Source organism: Neolamprologus brichardi, chromosome 6 (genome assembly GCF_056152115.1).
Source record: "Neolamprologus brichardi isolate AB-2024 chromosome 6, ASM5615211v1, whole genome shotgun sequence".
In the NCBI taxonomy this organism is placed as follows: domain Eukaryota; kingdom Metazoa; phylum Chordata; class Actinopteri; order Cichliformes; family Cichlidae; genus Neolamprologus; species Neolamprologus brichardi.
In genome coordinates, this window is record NC_142109.1 from 27366871 (window position 1) to 27389937 (window position 23067).

Consider the following 23067-nt stretch of genomic DNA (forward strand, 5'->3'; position numbering starts at 1 on the left):
GATGAGTACTACAGACACCCAAAATAATAACGATGAATGTGTTTTTAAAAAGGGCCAGAGCGGCCTTTGCCTATATCTAATGAGAATTATCATTGTTACGGCCTTTGCAGGTTATCCTGTGAAACTGACCTCATGTGGGTGTGTCCTGCCATCTTCCTGCCTTAGTTGCCACCCTTTTGTACAACTGACTCTAATCAGCAATTAGGAGTACTTAAAGCCAGGGAAAGGTGTGCTCTAATGCCAGAGAGCCTTGTTGGTTTTGTAGCTAGTGAGCTGTGAATGCATGTGTGGTGAAGGTGACAGCTGATGGTAACAGCTGACAGTAAATATGGCCAAAAGCACAGCACCCAACCGAGTAAGGCGAGGAAACAACTTACCTGGCAGAAAATATAGGTTCTGGGAATAACACAAACCTGTGTAACTATACTAAGCAATAAGTATCGAAAGAGAGCAGTGGCAGCAAAAACACGCCAGCGTTCAGTCCCTCAAGAGACCTGCTCCCTCAACTATGATCTCCAATCTATGGATGTTGGGAAATACTGGTGTCCAGTGACCAGAACATTTGATGATATGTAGACTGAAGTCGAGCTGAAAGTAGTACAAAGTAAATGTTTTTAAGGTTTCATGAAATCTGAGCTGACAGCAATCGCTTCAATGTGTCAGGTCAGAACACTTATAAAGGTTCAGATGAGAGTGGCAGACTCCAAGAATTAGGTTGTCATACGTGTGTGTGTGTGTTTTCTGTAGACAATGCAGAGCAAACAAATATCAGAAACCGAATTACATTACATTACCTTAATTACATAGTTAAAGGCAAGGACTTCAGTTTGCATGTCTATAAACAGTGGTACAAGATTATCTGCTTTTTCTGCTGCAGATTCAAGTAACTGTTTAACTCTAATTCTGAGCTAATTAATAATGGAATAACTGGTCCGTTAGTCTTTATTAGAAGTATCTGTGCAAGCCCCAAAATGAAGATGATATTTTTTAATTTGTCATCATAAGACTATAAATTCTCCCCATTTTGAATTAGGTTCAAACTTTGGGACTGGAACAAAATCAGGGGATTAATGATTCTTTTATATTAATGCATGCTTAATGTCAACAGGATGAAAGACAAAACCTCCGAGTTGGTTTTCTGCAATGCAAGCTTTTTTTTTAAATTTCCTAAATCTCTTAACTCTTGTATTGGCAGTGTTGTTCTTAACACTTCTAACTTCTGAATACTTCTTTCACCACTAGATGGCCTATGTCAGCAATTTTACAAATTACTAAAATACATTTAGAGGAAGAGACATCGAAGAAAGCGCCATCCCCTCTGTACTTATAGTTCAGCTCTGCACGTCCCTTCTCATTGCTGTAAAAGACCACAGTGTCAGCTTAACATTTTCAGATCTTAAATTTCAGTCAGCCAAAGCAAAGATGTGGAGCCTCCAAAACCTGCTTTTCATCCTCAGCAGTAAGTATTTTAAATGAATAAATAATTAAACATATAAAGGTCAAAGGCAGATGTAGATTAAACAGTATTTTATATGTTTTAGTATTAAGGAGCAGTATGCAGGACCAGTTATGAAAACTACCCCGGTCATCTGATTTCTTTTTACAGCTCTAACGTTCCTTCAAGTAAAACATAGAATTTTCAAATTGTCTTTACAGTTGCTCTGAGATGTGTGACCAGTGCAGTAGGGGTGATCCATGTGACTGGATATGTGGGGAGAGAGGTTAACGTTTCCTGCTCCTATGATGAGGGTTATGAATCATATGAAAAGTATCTGTGTAAGAACGACTGTGGTGACAGTGATGTTCTTATTGCAACATCAAACTCCGTGAAAAACAAATACACAATCCATGATGACAAAACATCACGAATCTTCACAGCGACCATCTCTGATCTTCATTCTGTGGATGCTGGTAAATACTGGTGTGGAGTGACCAGAACTGGAGCAGACATCTACACTGAAGTCGAGCTGAAATTAGTACCAGGTAAATAAAGACATGGACAGGATGAATTGTACATTTAAAGTGATTAAAAATTATATAAAGAAAGTTAAACGTACTGCCATTACCAGCTAATTCTGCTGTAGCATCAACATACTGTTTAACTCAGTGGTTCCCAAACTTTTTTTGCTGGGCCCCCCTTGTTTTACAAGAAAAATGTTCGCGCCCCCCCTCACGCACGCGCGCGCACGAACACATCCTCCAACCACACACACCCATATTTTGCTCCATTGCGGTTTATTTCACACCTCAAACATTTAGTAAACAATTAAGCAAATAATTACAAGTAATCTGCAATAAATTACAGGTAGTAAGAAAATAAACTACTAACTCTTTTACGCTATGTCCACACCTACACGGGTATTTTTGAAAACGCAGCTGTTTCGTCCACACGTAAACGGCGTTTCGAATCACCGAGAATGGAGATTTTTTAAAACTCCTTTTTTGCGTTTACTGGATGAGGAATACAGAGTTCGTCATGCAATGTCAAAGGTATGTGCCTTTTTTCACGTCACGCTGTGTGCACGTTATTGTTTACATGAGATGAATTGCAGAATGGCAGATAGAGACGAAATACTGTTAATCTGACTATCTGCAGGTTTTACACGCTTACATATACATGCAGTTACTGTCCCTCCATTTACAAAGGCAGAGGCGTCACGGTGTAATTATTTTACATGTAGTTGTTTTTTTCTGTGTAATAATATTCAACATTGCTATCAATACATTTTTCAAAAAATCCCTCTGCAAAATGGGTTCAAAAACATAAACAACTGTTGGACGCTGTTTGTCCGTGATTTGAACCGGGGAACAAATTGTGGCAGGATCAGCCTGATGTTATTTGTATCCCGCTGTAACTTTACTGTATAAAGAGCTAACATCTCCAAAATGTCAAGAGTAGTTAGTCATTACAACAAGTGTTTGTGAACTACAAATCAAGAATGTGGGATACTGTTTGTCCATGATTTAAACAGCCCAGCGCTGCTCCCAACGAAGGGAAAACCAATCCTGCAAGGAGACCTACCTCAGCATTTGTGCAGGTGAAACCAAAGGGAAGATGTGCTTCACCATATTTTCTAGTCTTTGGCTTAGAATGAAGTTGGTTTGGAAACATATTCAGCTATGCTTCATCTCCTGCTTTGCCTTTGTGTGGGCGCCCGTGCTAGCAGTGTCCAAGCGTTGGTTTTTGTTTTTTTTTTCCCTTTTCATGCCGCGCCCCCCCTGCAATGGCTCTGCGCCCCCCCTAGGGGGCGGGCCCCACACTTTGGGAACGTCTGGTTTAACTGTAGTTTAACTCAACAGTCATTTGTTGGGTTTAGTTGAATCAATCTTAAGATCCTATGCTGACATCTCAGTGCTTAAGCCTGATGGATAAACATGTACAGACCAGTAACAAAAAGACATAAAACACTCAAGAGTAGATAAAACAATAAATGCAAACAGAAAAGATGAAATAAGCACTGCATGGTGGAAAAAAGTCACAACTTTATAAATGTATGTGAAACAAGCAAAGGACATTAAATCAGTGACTAATGAGGAGATAAAATAATAAATGCAAACAGTAAATATATTTAAACCCTCATATAAGCATGTATGTGAAGCAAGTGAAAGACTTTAAAACAATGAGTTGAATATGAAACTCTTGTTCTTCATATATAACCATTTTTTGGCTGTAATACTTCTGGTGTTGTTTACCTTCTTGACAGACAGATGCTGTGACACTGTGACCAAAGTTCAAAGTTATGAGGGATTCTCTGAGTCCTTCAGTTGTTCGTATGAGTCTCAGTACCAGAACAGCCTGAAGTACATCTGCAGAGGAAACCGGCCCTCCACATGTCTGCAGCAGGCACTGATCACCTCTGACACCAAACAAAATGGACGATTCAGACTTGATGATGACAAAGTGTCAGGAACATTCACAGTGACCATTAACAGTTTGACTCGTAATGATTCAGGGTCATACCTCTGTGGTGTCCAAAGAAACTCTGACGTGGATGTTTTCTCTGCTGTTGAGCTGGAAGTTGAAGGTGAGAGATCATAGTTATACTTAATTACATCAGCCTGAATATATCAATGATTTCTCCTCAATAAGCTCCAACAAGCTGAATATCTGGTGATTCTAAACTACCTTTTCTCTTTCAATCTGACAGAGTGGTGCTGTGTCAAATCAACTACAATAAATGGTATTGCAGGATATCCACTAACTTTGCAGTGTCCTTATCCTCCACAATATCGGCATAACAGCAAGTTCCTCTGTAAGGGAGACCACCGCAACAATTGCACAAAGATGGCGGTGAGTCAAAGGAGGTTCACACTGCAAGATAATGCTACTTCCAGTTCTTTCATGATGAAGATCACAGAACTGGAAGCAGATGATGCTGGGACATACTGGTGTGGGACAGACTCACAGTGGAGAGTTGGAAACTACACCAAGATTGAGCTGTCAGGTAGGCTGTGAACACTTTTGTATATATAATGCATCTAAGAGATGTGTAAGCTGTGTGCTTGTTTGGGTATAGTGCAAACATCATTGGTTTGCTGCAATGGCGCCTGTGTTTGGCTTTGCCGCTGCTGCTACAGCACGTTGGAGGCGACAGTGTAGTTTTTCACTGTCGTCACTTGTCGTTTGGAATATATTTTTTGCTCTTTTGTATTCTGACTTTGCTTCTGCTGCTTTAAATTATGATCGGGATACACTGTTAAACATCAAAGACTCAATGGAGATCTACTGTGACAGCTGGGACAGCTACAGAAAAACTTTTCCTCCTCCTCTGGTGTGTTCCTCACCTGAGTGCGTGCTACTATGCACACCCCGCGGCATTTCCACCCTCAAGAGACGAAAAAGGGGAACGAGGGCCGGCGTCCAGGTGAAACGGAGAAGGTACCGGAGGCTAGCTGCTTGGCTGTGGGGTGACTCTCGGTGCTTGCGACCAGTTCCTCTCCTGTCGTTTGCTGGGGATGTTACGGCGCCTGGGACCCGAGCCCCATGGCTTGAAAGCAGTTCGCTCACTCTGTGTCCGTCATCCATTTTCCGTTTTGCTGGTGACAGCTACGTCTGCTCATCGATCAAGGTTTTTCCCAACTCTGGAGTCGCCGCCCTGCCCGGCAGGTCCACAGGTGTGCACAGGTGTTTAATTCAAGTACCGCTGCAGTCAGCTGTAGATTCCGCAGATAAACCGTCATCAATTCGGTTCGCCCTGCTAAACGTTCGCTCTATAACGAACAAATCATTTATTCTAAATGATCTTTTTATTAAAGAGTCTCTAGATTTTATGTGTCTGACTGAGACGTGGCAGCAAAGTGGTGGAGGACTTGCTGCTGTTTACCAGGACAGACTCATATGCAAACTGATGACCTCGGACTTCTTTTCTTCATTTGAGTCACAGATGATGAAGGTCGGTTCTCTGAAAACCTTTTACTGTATTTTAATCTATCGACCTCCTGGACCTGCTGGGGTCTTTCTAACTGAATTTAACGACCTTCTGACATCGATCATTAAACTGGAGAAGGTTGTAATATTAGAAGACTTAAACCTTCATATTGATGACGCTTCCTGTAACACTGCTGCTGAGCTCATCACTATCACTGAGTCTTTTAACTTTAAGCAGCATGTTTCTGGCCCCACACATACAAAGGGCCACACTCTTGATCTTGTTTTCTCCCTGGGTTTAAATATACATGATGTATGTGTGGAAGATGTCCATGTGAGTGACCATAGTTGTATATTCTTTAATTTGTCATTTTACGTGGATCCTTCACCTCCTAAATTGATGATCCAAAGGCGGATTATAAACCAGGATGCTGCTAGAAGGTTCTCTGCCATGTTTGTCCCTCGCATGGCTCAAAATGATATGGATTCACTTATTTTGTCTTTTAACAATCAATGTAAATCTATTTTAGATACGGTGGCACCTCTGAAACTAAATGTTGTCCATTCTTCAAATTTCTGTCCTTGGATAAATGAAAATATTCGAAATTTTAGGAGATATTGTCGCAAATTGGAACGTTTATGGAAGGCTTCCAAGCTTGAGGTCCATAGGGTACATCTGAAGGAATCAATTTTCTCACTTAACGACATGATAAAAAATGCCAGAACTGAATATTTTGCTAATCTAATAGCTTCAAAAAAGAAAAATCCCAGAGTATTGTTTGATACAATTAAAAACATTGTCTCTCCTGATATTCCTCATGTACCAGTCTATACTAAATCTGATTGTAATGACTTTTTAAACTATTTTGTTAATAAGGTCGCTGCTGTCAGGTCTAATATCTCGCCATCATCCTCTCAGTATCACACTGACACGTTGCTTACCTCTGATACCTGGTCCTCTTTTACTCCTGTTACCTTACAGGACATCAGTGCTCTGCTTGGTCGAATGAAACTGACCTCAAGCCACCTTGATGTACTTCCTCCATCATTTTTCATTAGTGTGTTTGACTCTATTGGCCCCTGTATTCTGGAAATAATTAATACTTCTCTTTATACTGGCTCAGTTCCCAGCTATTTTAAACAAGCTATTGTTGAACCAATATTAAAGAAACCAAATTTGGACCCATCTCTTCCAAGCAGTTACAGGCCAATATCAAAATTACCATTGGTGTCAAAGATCTTGGAAAAAACAGTTGCAGAACAACTTAACAACTTTTTGGAAAAGAACAATGTTCTGGACATTTTCCAGTCTGGTTTCCGCAAATTGCACTCTACTGAAACCGCTTTGCTTAAAGTGTCTAGTGACATTCTGATGGCAGCAGACTCTGGAGAGTACACCGTTCTGGTTATGTTGGATCTCAGCTCTGCTTTTGACACTGTTGATCACAACATCATGATAAATAGGCTGAAGGACTTGTTTGGGATTACTGGTGTTGTTTTAAAATGGTTTATGTCGTATCTATCTGAACGATCCTTTACTGTCTGTATAAATCATGTGCTGTCGGAAACATCAGTTCTGCCTTCTGGGGTACCTCAAGGATCTGTTTTAGGTCCTATTCTCTTTTTGCTGTATATACTCCCTCTAGGCCACATTATCAGACGTTACAATAATATTTCTTATCATCTCTATGCTGATGACATTCAGTTGTACTGTTCTTTCAAAGCTTCTGAGTTGTATAAATTGTCTTGTTTAAATAATTGTCTGTCAGAAATCAAACAATGGTTAAATGACAATTTCCTTCAGTTAAATGCAGATAAAACAGAAACTTTGATTATTGCACCTGATCACATGCTCTCAGAAATTAGGCAGCATATAAGTTTTTTAGACTCTTCATTTCAGTCGAGTCTCAGAAACTTAGGTGTTATATTTGACAGTTCAATGTCTCTTGAGAAACATTCTAAACAACTTGTCCGGAACTGTTTTTATCATCTAAGAAACATTTCTAAACTCAGACTACTGGTGTCAAAGGCAGAACTTGAGATGATTATTCATGCTTTTATTTCTTCTCGTTTGGATTATTGTAACGGTCTTTTTACGTGTCTTAACAAATCAGCTCTGGATCGCCTTCAGTCTGTACAGAATGCAGCGGCAAGACTTTTAACTGGTACAAATAAGAGGTCACACATTACTCCAGTTTTGGCTTCTCTTCATTGGTTGCCTGTAAATTTTAGGGTTCATTTTAAAATTTTAGTTGTAACTTTTAGAGCTCTACATGGTGAAGCTCCCCAGTATATCTCTGACCTGTTGAAACCTCATGCTTCATCCCGAGCACTTAGGTCTTCAGGTCAGAGGCTACTGGTGGTCCCACGTACTAGGTTTAAAACACGTGGGGATCGGGCTTTTCAGGCACTGGCACCTAGGCTGTGGAACTCTCTGCCGTTGTCTTTACGCTGTCTAGACTCTACTGACTCCTTTAAAAAGCAGCTGAAGACATTTTTATACAAACGGGCTTTTAATTAATTTTAACTTGTATGTCTGATCTTATTGTAAAGCACTTTGTGATTTTTATCTGTGAAATGTGCTATATAAATAAATTTTACTTACTTACTTACTTACTTGTTTGGGCTCAGTTCAGCTGTCTGAGGTGTGAACAAATGAAAAAAGAAAACTGTCTGTATGAAGCTCACAGTGAGCACAACAAATAGCACCACAGAAATAGAACTGCTGACAACCTCGCCTACTCGTTACTTATCAGATAAACATTTATCTGAAATCTGTTTTGGGTTTGTTTTGTTTTGCTGTATGTAAATATTAGAATTTGTTAAGTTATACAAGCTTATGTGCTATGTGCTCGCATGTATTAACTACAAATATAAAATAGGAATCAAGCAAACCTTGAAAGTGTAACTATCACCTGAGTATTAATATTGTGAAAACTGATACCATGGAATATATAACAATAACTTCATTTATGTAGCACTTTTAGAAACACAGAGTTAAAAAATGTTTCACAATTAAAAAAAAAAAACAAAAAAAAAAAAAACGTCAGGCTGAAGATAGGGTGGATTGAAGATTGAGTCAGCCAAGCTGACTGACTGGGGGACGTCTGTTTCACAGTTTGTGCGCTACAACCTCAAAAGCACAATCACCTTTGGTTTTAAAAACAGATTGACAAACATGACCAATTTAATGTCTATGAAACTCCATGAAGTCCTCTTCACACACTGAGGTTAATTATGGAGTTCCACAGGGTTCAGTGCTAGGACCAATTCTGTTTACATTATACATGCTTCCCCTAAGCAGCATCATTAGAAGACATAGCATACATTTTCACTGCTCTGCAGATGACACCCAGCTCTATCTGTCCATGAAGCCAGATAACACACACCAATTAGTTAAACTGCAGGAATGTCTTAAAGGCATAAAGACTTGGATGGCCACTAACTTTCTGCTTCTTAATTCAGATAAAACTGAGGTCATTGTACTCGGCGCTGAAAAGCTTAGAAATATGGTATCTAACCAGATTCTTACTCTGGATGGCATTACCTTGGCCTCCAGTAACACTGTGGGGAACCTTGGAGTCATTTTTGACCAGGATATGTCCTTCAACGCACATATTAAACAAATATGTAAGACTGCGTTCTTCCATTTGCACAACATCTCTAAAATTAGAAATATCCTGTCTCAGAGTGACGCTGAAAAACTAGTTCATGCATTTATTACTTCCAGGCTGGACTACTGCAATTCATTATTATCAGGATGTCCAAAAAACTCACTGAAAAGCCTTCAGCTAATCCAAAATGCTGCAGCAAGAGTACTGACAGGGACTAGAAAGAGAGAGCATATTTCTCCTGTTTTGGCTTCCCTTCATTGGCTTCCTGTTAAATCCAGAATTGAATTCAAAATCCTGCTCCTCACATACAAGGTCTTAAATAATCAGGCCCCATCTTATCTTAATGACCTTGTAGTACCATATTACCCTATTAGAGCACTTCGCTCCCGCTCTGCAGGCCTACTTGTTGTTCCTAGAGTATTTAAAAGTAGAATGGGAGGGAGAGCCTTCAGTTTTCAGGCCCCTCTTCTGTGGAACCAGCTTCCAGTTTGGATTCGGGAGACAGACACTATCTCTACTTTTAAGATTAGGCTTAAAACTTTCCTTTTTGCTAAAGCATATAGTTAGGGCTGGACCAGGTGACCCTGAATCCTCCCTTAGTTATGCTGCAATAGATGTAGGCTGCCGGGGGATTCCCATGATGCATTGAGTTTTTCCTTTCCAGTCACCTTTCTCGCTCACTATGTATTAACAGACTTCTCTGTATTGAATCATATCTGTTATTAACCTCTGTCTCTCTTCCACAGCATGTCTTTTATCCTGTCTTTCTTCTCTCACCCCAACCGGTCGCAGCAGATGGCCGCCCCTCCCTGAGCCTGGTTCTGCCGGAGGTTTCTTCCTGTTAAAAGGGAGTTTTTCCTTCCCACTGTCGCCAAAGTGCTTGCTCATAGGGGGTCATATGATTGTTGGGTTTTTCTCTGTATCTATGAAGCGCCTTGAGGCGACTTTTGTTGTGATTTGGCGCTATATAAATAAAATTGAATTGAATTGAATTGAAATACAGTAACAGAAATAAGCACTGGTTCCTTGGTTGATTTATCTGTTTCCTGGTAATTCAATGGAGAAAATGTGAAAAAGTGTTTTGGTACAAACATTTGGTCAAATGACCCAGTGTTTTTGACTTTTTTGACTATAATCTGTCTCTGAAATATAGTTGCTGAGAGCACTAAGAGTTTTTTTTTCTCTTACAGTCTTTCTGCAGCACACCAGCACTGTAACTCCAGGCACCACAGTGGGAACAAGAATCCCAGGTAAAACTTTTACAGATACAGGAAACACGTGTGTGTCTGTTAGTGTGTACTTCAGCTGATAGGTGTTGTGACAAGAAATACATTTTACACCATGAATTATGGTTAACATTTGGTTTTGGTTATGGCTTCATGGTTACATGAAGTGAAGTGAGTCAAGCCAATATGTTAAAACATCTGTGGGTGTGGGAACCAGTAACCACAGTTAAGTTACACACATAACGTATAAACCAAAGGTCATGAAACCATTACCTAAGTCCACGGGTCTGCTGTTAGGTCCACGAAAGATTGTTATTGAAACTGCAGTTTTACTGTGTTCTGTTTTGGTTTCTATTTTTCAGATGCAGCACTCTATGTGGTTTACACAGTACCCGTTGCGCTGCTGCTAATGTGTGTTCTAGTTATTGTTTATAAGTACAGATGTCGCAAAGGTATTGTTACATTCATATACACACAGAGACCCTTAAACTCAGATATGCATGAAAAACTAGCATAACCACATCTAATGCTGTGTATTTTCTGAAGCTGGTGACACCACGAGCAAACATACACCCAAGGCAAAGAGCTCAAAGGAAGTGATGGGTGCAACAGGAAGCAGAGTAAGTCTTAGAGAAAGAGTCTTAATAGAGTTGTGCGTCTATAACACACTCCACTATAAATAATTACAATAAAAGAAATGACTGATTTTACTCATAGTCCAAACAACCTTTAATATGTAAAATTTATTTGGCGATTTAATTAAATAGGAAGATGTAGTCTAATTGTTTTGAACACAAGAGTTAAAAGAGAAGTGCTCCCTTGACCTGTTTTCACTTCTATATCACAGTGTGACATTAACTGTACACTTTTAGTAAGTGTATCATGGTACATTGTTACATTGTGGCATGAAAGAGTACAGGATCAAAATGAACACACATGAACCCAATAAAACAATACAGAACACAAAAACATTATCCAAATGTCCGTCTGATTAGAGTTTTAAAGTGTTCTTTAAAGCATGCCACAAAGTCAAAGTTAGCAGGAGAACGTAATAAGCTAGGTTTTGGTGCTAAGGTTTGGAAAGCAGAGTCCCCTTTAGTTTTTAGATAGATATGTAGGATCACTAGAAGATCTCTATCTGTGGACCTAAGGATCCAGCTTGGGAGTAAATTAGTTCTAAGACAGGGATGGGCAACTCCAGGCCTCGAGGGCCGGTGTCCCGCAGGTTTTAGATATCACCCTGGGTCAACACACCTGAATCACACAATTAGTTTGTTACCAGGCCTCTGGAGAACTTCAGGACATGTTGAGGAGATCATTTAGCCAACTGTGTTGGTTCAAGGACACATCTAAAACCTGCAGGACACCAACACTCGAGGCCTGGAGTTGCCCACCCCTGTTCTAAGATATAGTTGGGGACCACCAACTCCTAAGGCCATAAAAGTAAGAACCAGGATTTGAAATAATACAATTTGGAGATAAAGCGCCTGAATTTCAGTTACTGACATGAAAGAGTGACTATTGACCAACAGGCTGCACTTCCAGAACACTGACTATAGAATTTGTGTGCTGTTACATTTATTACCCTTAACTATAATTCCTTAAAAAAATGTTTACTGAATTTTGGTTATTATAACCCTGGATGAACATAAATTAATACTGCAACTTGACTTGCTGGAGGAAGCATCAGGCTACTTTGGCTGAAATGCCAATGTATAGACATTTTTTTCAAAATGGTTCCAACAGCCCAGGTCTCTGCAATGTGTGTTGTTCATTGTTCTGCTTACTGTGTGCTGATTCTTTTTTAGATTTATGGAAATCAAGAAAGTGTCTTGACCTACAAAAAGCAACGCGCCTGTAGCCACCATGAAGATCCAGGTAGAGATGAAGAGGTCTACGCAAACATGCCCACAACAGAAGAAATCCACTGTAATGAAAGTTTCCATAATAGAAAAACATGAATTGAGTTCACAGCTGTGGTCCATTCATTTCATTAGTATTCCTTAGAGTGTTCATAAAACTTTCTACTCTTTTTAAAATAAAAATGTAGAATTCTCCAAATGTAAATTATCAACATGAGCGTGAGCTAACTAAATAAGCAAAGTAAGATAAAATACAGTTTGGCGACACATAATAATACATTTATTTCAGTGTCTGGATATAACATATATATTCACTGGACTGTAGTGGAAAGTATATCACAGTGGTGCAAAGTGTAAAATATAAAAAACACACAACACAGTTTCACACTATGCCTTGGGAGTCCGTATGTTACTTAAAGGAAAAATCATCAGAAGGTTCACCAAGAACAAATACTTTCTTGTCTGTAGTCATGAAAATAATAGAATGCTGAATTTGCCAGGATCTACTAAAGAAAACATGAAGTTCTTTTGTAAATTATGGCCATATGGTAACACAGTGGTGCGGTGTGGCGTTTGCATGTTCTCCCCATGTTTGCTTGTGTTCTCTCCATGTACACCAGCTTCCTATCACAGTCCAAAGACATGCACTTATGGGTGTTAGGTTAACTGATGATTCTGGGGATGGAGACAATGGTTGTCTGTCTCTCTGTGTTAGCCCTACGATAGACTGGTGACCTGTCCAGGGTCTACCCTGCCTCTGGCCCTATGACAGCTGGGATAGGCTCCAGCAGGCAAACCCTGACGAGGATAAGCAGAACACAATGGATGGATGACCATTATTAGAATAACAACAGAAGATTCACCACAATATGTTTATTTTCTCAAGATGTGTAAATCACTGGTTGTTTTCTGTGTAAGAAAAAAGAGATAATGATGCCAAGCACATGTATGTAGCTGTGTTTGTGTTACAGTTTGTGTAACTTTTGTTAATTAAAAAACTCTGCCGCTTTCATCAATGCTTTTACAGAACTGACTCCTTTATTTTTTTGTTCTGTAGAACAAGGTTTTGTGACAAACTGTTTTTACTGTATGGGCTTGGTTTGGTTTTTATTGCTTGATTTACAAGAGAAAAATTGTAAATGTAAAACTGTTAAAGGAAGAGGTTGCAGTCTACTTGATAATAGCTAGTTTAATTAGCTACTTTACTAAAATGACACACACACACACACTGTTAGTAATGCTGATAGCATTAATATTTTTAATGCTGTATCAGGTTGTGCCTTTTCGCACTGTAATTCTATTATATACTATTATGTTTTTGCTATATTTGCTGTATTCAAACTGAGGTTAATTTGAAGTGATTAACAAATTTGTGACTTTCTACACCCACTGTTTCTGTTGCATGTAAAAATCACAAGGATTTCCATCTCATGTACCCAGCTTCTTAAAGCTGTGAATTCAGTACTTGCACTTTGTAATAAATCTCATAATTCTTTAGGGCTTACTTGTAATGGTGCCACTTAAAGCTTTAGGAGTGGATTCTGAATATTTACAATCCAAAAAATTAATGAGTTGGAAACATAATCAGCAGATTACTGCTGAGTGATGCATGAGTAATAATCAGAAAGAAGACTAGGTTTTTATTACAAGAAATCAGTCAACATTTTACAGAGGTTTTAAAAAAAAGAAAGTTAGTACAGGATCAAAATGAACACACATGAACCCAATAAAACAACACAGAACACAAAAACATTATCCAAATGTCCGTCTGATTAGAGTTTTAAAGTGTTTTTTAAAGCATGCCACAAAGTCAAAGTTAGCAGGAGAACGTAATAAGCTAGGTTTTGGTGCTAAGGTTTGGAAAGCAGAGTCCCCTTTAGTTTTTAGATAGATATGTAGGATCACTAGAAGATCTCTATCTGTGGACCTAAGGATCCAGCTTGGGAGTAAATTAGTTCTAAGACAGGGATGGGCAACTCCAGGCCTCGAGGGCCGGTGTCCCGCAGGTTTTAGATATCACCCTGGGACAACACACCTGAATCACACGATTAGTTCGTTACCAGGCCTCTGGAGAACTTCAGGACATTTTGAGGAGATCATTTAGCCAGCTGTGTTGGTTCAAGGACACATCTAAAACCTGCAGGACGCCGACCCTCGAGGCCTGGAGTTGCCCACCCCTGTTCTAAGATAGTTGGGGATCACCAACTCCTAAGGCCATAAAAGTAAGAACCAAGATTTGAAATAATACAATTTGGAGATAAAGCGCCTGAATTTCAAGAGCGGGACCACGCCTCCAAACACGCTCCTTCTGGTTCTTATCTAGATGTTCCCCCAGTTCTACAAGCTGTTTATGCTCCTTTACATGCCTCAGCCTCACTCCCCTTTTCAATTCTTTAACTTCTTCACTTCACTATTTAATAATCGAGACCTTCCCCAAACCGCAGCTGAATTCATGTCCAAGCCATTCACCTTTATCTACTAAAACAGGCAGGCAAAGCGTGACATGGTCATGATGGAACAGCATGTTCACCCAAATGTGTTAAAACTAAAGTAATGAGCCTGTTTTGAAAATGTAATGAGTAGAAAGTATCTATATGTGTGTGTGTGTAAAAACTCATCAGAAAAGTGTACTCAAGTAAAGCACAGGTACCTGAAGATTTTTACTCTAATTTTTAACTTTATTGTTACTTAAGTACAATAGCTGGTTCTATAATTAGTATTTATTGTTTTTAAAACTGTTTTCTGTTTTCACCGAGGCCATGGCTTCTGTAAATAGCTTTTTAAAAATAACTAATCATCTGTTACTTTCATTTACTTTTTTAAATAGATAGGTTGGGAAGCGTATCTGTAACCAGAAGGTCGCCGGTTCGATCCCCGGGCTCTCTGTCCTGGTCGTTGTGTCCTTGGGCAAGACACTTTACCCTACTGCCTACTGGTGTTGGCCAGAGGGGCCGATGGCGCGATATGGCTCACTTCTGTCAGTCTGCCCCAGAGCAGCTGTGGCTACAACTGTAGCTTGCCTCCACCAGTGTGTGAATGAGAGAGTGAATGAATAGTGGAATTGTAAAGTGCTTTGGGTGCCTTGAAAAGCACTATATAAATGCAATCCATTATTATTATTATTATTATTATTATTATTATGAGGACTGGGATCTGTTAAGGTCTATCACTATGTGTTGGCAGTTTGCAAGAGCAGCAGAGTGAAGGCAGCCAATGCCAAAGGAGTCAGTGAACTGAACTTTAGACTCCAGTTGAGTTGTCTGAGAGGAGAATTTGGAAGAAGCTCCTCGATCTCACAGACAGTCTATCCTATCCATGCATAGAAGAATCTGTGCAGGTCCCGAGGTGCAGATGATTTTTTCCCTACATGTCGGCATTGGCCTCTATAAATTCTCCCGATTTTGAATTCATGCTTTGGAACTGAAACAAAATCAGGAGATTAATGATGCTTTTATATTAATGCATGCTTGATGTCAACAGGATAAAACACAAAACCTCTGAGGTTTACTTTTCTGCAGTGAAAGCTTGGACTTTCAAATCTGTAAGTACAATTTCCTAGATGTTATAACTTTTTTTTTTGGCAGTGCTGTTCTTAACACTTCTAACTTCTGGATACTTCTTTCACCACCAGATGGCCTATGTCAGCTATTTTATAAATTACTGAAATACATTTAGAGGAAGGGCCATGGAAGAAAGCGCCATCCCCTCTGTACTTATAGTTCAGCTCTGCACGTCCCTTCGCATTGCTGTAAAAGACCACAGTGTCTGCTTAACATTTTCAAATCTTAAATTTCAATCAGCCAAAGCAAAGATGTGGAGCCTCCAAAACCTGCTTTTCATACTCTGCAGTAAGTATTTTAAAAGAATAAATAAATAAACATATAAAGGTCAAAGGCAGATGTAGATTAAACAGTATATTTATCTGTTTTACTGTTAAGGAGCAGTATGCAGGACCAGTTATGAAAAGTTAGATGGCTGTCCTGGTTATCTGATTTTTTTTTTACAGCACTAACATTCCTTCAAATAAAACATAATATTTTCAAATTGTCTTTACAGTTGCTCTGAGATGTGTGACCTGTGAAGCAGGGGTGATCCATGTGACTGGATATGTGGGGAGAGAGGTTAACATTTCCTGCTCCTATGATGAGGGTTATGAATCTTATGAAAAGTACCTGTGTAAGAACGACTGTGGTGACAGTGATCTTCTTATTACCACATCACACTCCGTGAAAAACAAATACACAACCCATGATGACAAAACAGCACGAATCTTCACAACAACCATCGCTGATCTTCAATCCACGGATGCTGGTAAATACTGGTGTGGAGTGACCAGAACTGGAGCAGACATCTACACTGAAGTCGAGCTGAAATTAGTACCAGGTAAATAAAGACATGGACAAGATGAATTGTACATTTAAAGTGATTAAAAATTATATAAAGAAAGTTAAATGTACTGCCATTACCGGCTAATTCTGCTGTAGCATCAACATACTGTTTAACTGTAGTTTAACTCAACAGTCACTGGTTGGGTTTAGTTGAATCTTTAATTAAGATCACATTCATTCATCCCACTGATTTAGCCTGATAGATAAACATCTACAGACCAGTAGCAACAACACTTAAAAAACTGATGAAGAGATAAAATAATAAATACAAATAGTAAATATATTTAAACCGTCATACATGCACTGCAGGATAGAAAAAAGTCACAACTTTATAAATCTATGTGAAGCATTTGTGAGTAGAATAAAACAATGATTAGAATAGAATGTGCTTAGGTTTACTTACATAATACGGTGTGACTGTAGATTAGAAGAATAGGAAATGATTCATAACTGTGTTTTGTTGGGATGACTTTGTCAACCCCTGTTTAGAGGACTATAGTGGACTTTTGTTGTCAACTAGTTGATTTAGCTATAAGTTCTGGTGTGTAACTGTGTAGAATAAGGAATTTATTGACAGTGGGGGTCTGCCTGTCGAAAATGAGGAGTAAAAGCTGACTGAACAATAGAATTAGTGGAAAACTACTGAAGAGGGGTGGCACAGGGCAGCCCCTCCACTTACTCTATAAAGGTGTGTATGAGCAGTGCTCCTCAGATCCACTTGGTGCTTGCTGTGGCTCCATGTAGGGGGATTTTCCAGTGTGCATTGTTAATAAAGCTTTGATGGAAAATACTCCAGCCTCATCTGACCCTTCTTCTCCAGCTGGGATATCAAACAGATTGATGAGGTCAAGAAGAAGTAAACCTCAACAAAACCAAAAAACATTAAAACAATGACTTGAAATATGAAAATTTTATTCCTTATATATAGCCATTTATGGGTGTAACACTTCTTCTGGTGTTGTTTACCTTCTTGACAGACAGATGCTGTGACACTGTGACCAAAGTTCAAAGTTATGAGGGATACTCTGAGTCTGTCAGTTGTCCGTATGAGTCTCAGTACCAGAACAGCCTGAAGTACATCTGCAGAGGAAACCAGCCTTCCACATGTCTGCAGCAGGCACTGATCACCTCTGACACCAAACAAAATGGGCGATTCAGACTTGTTGATGACAAAGTGTCAGGAATATTCACAGTGACCATTAACAGTTTGACTCAGAATGATTCAGGGTCATACCTCTGTGGTGTCCAAAGAAACTCTGAGCTGGATGTTTTCTCTGCTGTTGAGCTGGAAGTTGAAGGTGAGAGTTCATAGTAATAGCTCTTTACACCAGTGCCAAGAAGACATTGTTTGCTGTCAAATAGTTTTTGTGAAATTTGAATACTTCATGATTAAATAATACCATTTCTTTTTTGATCTGACAGAGTGGTGCTGTGTCAAAGCAAAACACATAAATGGTATTGCAGGAAATCTACTACAGTTGCAGTGTCCTTATCCTCCACAACACCAAAATAACAGCAAGTTCCTCTGTAAGGGAGGCCAACGCAACAAATGCACAGACATCTCGATGGATCAAAGGGTCACACTGCAAGATGATGCTGCCTCCAGCTCCTTCTTTGTGATGATCACATACTTAGATGTACATGATACTGGGACATACTGGTGTGGGTCAGACCCACAGTGGAGAGTTGGAAATTACACCAAGATTGAGCTGTCAGTGGGTAAGATGAACATTTTTTGATGCAAATGAAATTAATTGAGTTCCTTCTTTTGGTCCCCACTGTAGAAACAAAGGCTGTGGCTTGTTGTTTAGTTGTGTGCAGTGAGATCAGAAAAAAAAATAGCAATACCATATTTTACACTAAGCACAGACTGTACCAGTCATCTAATTTCTTTTTACAGCGCTAACATTGCTTCAAATAAAACATAATATTTTCACATTGTCTTTATAGTTACTGTGAGATGTGTGACCTGTGATATAGGGGTGAGTAGTAACACATATGCACTTTTTTCAGACCTAAAATCATAAGACCGTCTGACCACTAAATAAATAAATGGTAGGTTAGCGCACGTGTGTGTGTTAATTAAGACCTTGTGGTTTTCATTTTTACAGAGGACACCCAGTTGAGTTTTTCTACGCAGACCACTATGACAAGATCATGAAGAGACTATGAACGCCACGGCTCATCCCTGCCACCCGACTCTTCCTCTGGTCATACAACATCTGGAAGGCTAATAATGATCCCACATGCATTGTGATGTCTGTTCTTCATGACCTTAAACCATCATTAAACATAGAACTAGCCATTGAAGATGTTCTCGACCACATACTGGATTATGATGATACTGTTAAACTGAGACTGGTCCGCATGATCATGAATTACTCATAGGGAAGCGTAAGATTTAATGTATGCTGTTCAGTATTCATTGTGAATGTGAATTAAATAAAAAGATGTCTTAACATCAACATCTTAGTCATTTGTGCCTCAAACAGATCATGAAAAACACCTTGTATAAAATATATCATGATCCAGCCCATTCTGCAGGGCTGGGTGGTGTAAATAAGCTACATATAGCAGCGGGAGAGGCAACAGGTGTAACGCCACCACTATTGCAGGTGACACGTTATTTAGAAGGAGATGACACTTACACTCTTCATAAAACTGTGAGGATACATTTTCCCAGAAATAGATTATTGGTGAATGAGATCGAAAGACAGTTTCAAGCCGACCTGGTTGATATGCCTGAATATTCAGCAGATAATGATGATGTGAGATACCTGCTAACATGTATAGATGTATTCTCAAAGTATGCATGGGTTAGATGTCTCGCAAACAAGACAGGGCAGCTGTCGGATATACTCACTGAGGAAAAACATAATTGTTTCATGTTCTTTTTTAATTCAAGTTTAGTGAAAATAACTCAGCTTGTCTCCATTTGTAATGCTCAGATGATGCCTATGCTCTCCAAATTTTAATTGTATAATTTTCAATAAGAAATGGAGAAAAGTTATTATCACTGTATTAATTTTATAGGGAATATAAAAAGTCATTTGAATAGTTAAATATCTATTATGCAGAAAATTACTTAAGCAGTACTTACTTAGCTACGATACTTAAAATTATTTAAAGTACAATTTGGGTCTCTTGTTGAGGATTCTTTTCTTCTGAGACAAAAGTGGGATGTTGCCATAATCCAGTCTTTAAGTATTTATTTGCCTCAAGCAGTTTTCCCTCAGTCAAAAAAACATAGTTTGTAAGCAGTTAGCTGTACCCAGCTTCCTAAAAGAGAATGAGCCTAACTTATCATTACACAGGATTATATATTGAATTGTGCTTCAATCTAATTCATCAAAACTGTTGGAGAGAGGCCTTGGTTTAGACTTGGCGTTCCCTCGTTCGTGGACAGGCTGGTCACAACCTCTTCTCACTCCTCTTTCCACTGGTCAGACGAGGTCACATCTGGATTAGGAACCTGCCTCTCCTATTTCTTTATAACCTCCACAGGACAAGATTCAGCTGTCCATCTGCATCTTAAGGATAAAGGACACTCTTTCGAGGATGCCAATGTTCACATTTTGGACAGAGAGGACAGATGGTTTGAAAGAGGAGTGAAAGAAGCCATCTATGTCCACTGTGAGCGACCATCTTTGAACAGAGGCGGTGGTTTACGACACCAACTCTCTGCCATCTATAATCCAGTTTTGAGATCCCTTCCCAGACGCCTTAACGCCCACTCACACCCTGGGCCATCTGACCTCAGGAATTCGCATGATAAGGTGGGGCCAGGTTTCACAATGAACTCACCCGAAACTCTGGCTGATTGGGACCCACACCCAGTTCCACACCTTGGCTCAGGCGATTAGAGGATCATCAGGGGGTCCTTTTGTCCCTCTGTGGGGGGACACTCCCACCAGGTTTATATCTGGGACTCTCCACCATTTGACCTTAGAACTGAAGAAGCCTCTCGGATGAGAGGTGAAACGTCTTCAAGTAACTTAAAGAAGTCCAGACGCTTTTCTTTGCAAGCTCCTTTGACTACGATGACCTGGATGACGGAGAACCTTCACTGACATATTTCTTTATAATGACTTTTACCCTATTTATGTGTCCCCATCTCTGCACTCAATCCAACCTTCACCCTGCTGATTTCACTTCTTCATATCTGTGGTCAATCCGATCTTCACCCTGGTTTCAATTCCCCATCTCTGTGCTGGTCTTCGCTCTGGTCTGCACAAACAACATCTAAATATACTCTGGCATGGTGGTGGTCAGATGTATTTATGCTAGCCTTTGTTTTCTAATACACTTTAGTCTTTAGTCTTGTTGCCTGCAAACTGCATGCAAGTATAGGGTACTTGCGTCTTAATGGCTGGTTTTACATCATAAATGTTTCACTGTTTCCTGCAAAAACCTGACTTGTTGCCCGCAAAATGCACGTAAGTACAGGGTACTTGAGCCTTATTCAGGGGTCGTGTTATGAGGTGTTACCATTTCTACTAGAGCAATGGCAAAAAACAAAATGTCCTCCACATTTAGACCATCTTGGCTGCTAGATCTAGTTGCTCTAAGAAAACAGCAATGTGACCAGGCTGGAACTGTGTGCTGTGCTTGCCCAGTTCCCAATAATACTGCAGAGAGTTGACTAAGAATATGTTTAATATCATCTGCAAATAGTCTGGTTGGGTTATTGTGAGAAAGAACCTGCTGTCTTGGCCCTACTTTCCGGCAAAAATCCCCTGAATTCTGGCCCACACAGCCCACAACAAGAGACAGAGTATTCTATTAAAGAAAACCCACTGCTATAAACATTTTTGTTTTAAAAAAAAAAGTTGGTAAGAGTAACAAAAGTGTTGTGAGAACAAGTATATTTCCACAATAGGAGTTAGAATAAATATTTGGCTTTGGTTATAGTAATGGCTTCATGGTTACTTTAAGTAAAAGTACATTTAAGCCAATATGTCAAAACATGTTTTGCTGTTATGTCCTTGAAAGTTTGTTACGTTCATTTTTTTGAGGAAGTGTCCACTTTTTTCTGTTTTGGTTTCTAGTTTTCAGATTCAGCACTGTGTGTGGTTTACACAATACCCTCTGTGCTGCTACTGATGAGTGTTAGTTATTTATTCTTTATAAGTTCTATAAACAACTTATAATGTTCCAGGGTTAAAGGTATCATATATACTCACAGACCTTTACACTACAATGTGTAAGAAAAAATAACCACATGTATTTTTGTATGTTTTCAGCAACTGTGTCACCGTGAGCAAATTAACCCCAAGAGTAGGTGATGGGTACAGCAAGAAGTGGAGTAAGAAAACTAAAATCCTAAGTCTTAATAGGGTAGTGGGCCTACAACACATTTAATTATGAATATATGGGATACAAGAAAACTTGATTTGCTGTTAGTTGTGTTTAATATGCAAATTTTGTTCAGCATGTGGCACAGCTGGATGCTCATTATATCTCCTATTTTTATTAATTATCTGCACATTTTTCTTTTTGACACTGAGGAATGAAACTCCAACTTGACTCACTGGCAGAGGTTTGCAACTGTAAGTCAATAATCCTACTTTGCCTGCAGTGATATGTAGGGGAGGGAAATCCAAAATGTGTCCATCAGTAAGGTTTCTGCAGCATGTACTGTTCATTGGTCTGTGTTTTCTTTGTTGAGCAGTTATATGCACTTATACAAACCCATCCAGCCCTTTCCTCTAAAACAACTACCTTCCTTTTTACTGGATATTGTGTCACAGTGAGCCTCCTGCTGGTGTTAGTCTAACACTGAATACAGTGTTTATAGTGCAATATTTGAAATAAATGTAGACTTCAGATTGCATCACCCAATAATTGGTATTGTGTTGGTTTCTTATATGTTAATTATAAACCTTATTATTAAATTTACTAACCTTATGAAATGATGACTTAAATGACGGAGGATGGAGTATACCAAAGAAATTTTAGGTATATTAGTAAGAGTAATTTTCTGGGATGAACATTTATGGACTTCCGGATGACAAAAAAAAGATGTAGATAAAAGACAAAAGATGTTCCCCTTTTTAATAAATGAGTATAGACAAACATTATAGATATCTCTATTAAATTTGAAAAATGACTTTAGTTGAAAACATAGACTCTAAAATATATAAAATTACCTAGCACAGTGTTTACACTAATTCTTAACTGTCAGCATGTTACTTTAATAGAAAGTCAATCAATAAAACGTATTGTGACAAAAAAGATTGCAGATTTTCCTCAGTGCTGCAACATTTGAATATAATTGACTCTTATTTTTTTGTTCACCAAAGGGTGTGAATATGTAATCCTTTTTTGTTTTTATGTTTGCTTGTTTGTCCGTATGTCTTGTTTTTTAACATGACATGTTCAAATTTTGCATGATGGTAGATACCAATAAACACTCAACTTTTTTCATGCAAATTTTTGCACAATATTTCTGGACATAAGGTGATTAACCCTTTAAAACCGGTCAGAGTGGGCACGCTCTGTTTTGCGCAACTACTTTTAAATTCCGGTAGCACTGCAACCACGTAAGCTAGCGCAATAATTTTTTTTGCATATGAAACCGGAGAAGTACTTACATCTTATGCCATCAGC

At 39.0% G+C, this 23067-nt stretch overlaps 2 protein-coding genes across 4 annotated transcripts; both read left to right on the plus strand.

The window, feature by feature from the left end:
• The first annotated feature begins 1422 nt into the window (after window positions 1-1422).
• On the plus strand, window positions 1423-12169 carry LOC118454151 (polymeric immunoglobulin receptor-like). Of its 2 annotated transcripts, XM_087841967.1 has the most exons (8): window positions 1423-1459; window positions 1657-1983; window positions 3705-4025; window positions 4149-4445; window positions 10173-10232; window positions 10571-10660; window positions 10755-10828; window positions 12017-12169. In XM_087841967.1, exons 1-8 carry the CDS (start codon window positions 1423-1425, stop codon window positions 12167-12169), a joined length of 1359 nt encoding a protein of 452 aa, XP_087698093.1. The 2 variants fall into 2 exon arrangements, with proteins under 2 accessions (XP_087698093.1, XP_087698094.1); XM_087841968.1 differs by lacking the exon at window positions 3705-4025.
• A 3642-nt stretch (window positions 12170-15811) lies between these two features.
• On the plus strand, window positions 15812-18917 carry LOC102784815 (polymeric immunoglobulin receptor-like). 2 transcript variants are annotated; one of them, XM_087841971.1, is made up of 6 exons: window positions 15812-15918; window positions 16127-16453; window positions 17436-17756; window positions 17881-18177; window positions 18409-18440; window positions 18570-18917. In XM_087841971.1, exons 1-6 carry the CDS (start codon window positions 15882-15884, stop codon window positions 18582-18584), a joined length of 1029 nt encoding a protein of 342 aa, XP_087698097.1. In that variant the 5' UTR covers window positions 15812-15881; the 3' UTR covers window positions 18585-18917. The 2 variants fall into 2 exon arrangements, with proteins under 2 accessions (XP_087698097.1, XP_087698096.1); XM_087841970.1 differs by lacking the exon at window positions 18409-18440.
• Window positions 18918-23067: the final 4150 nt, after the last annotated feature.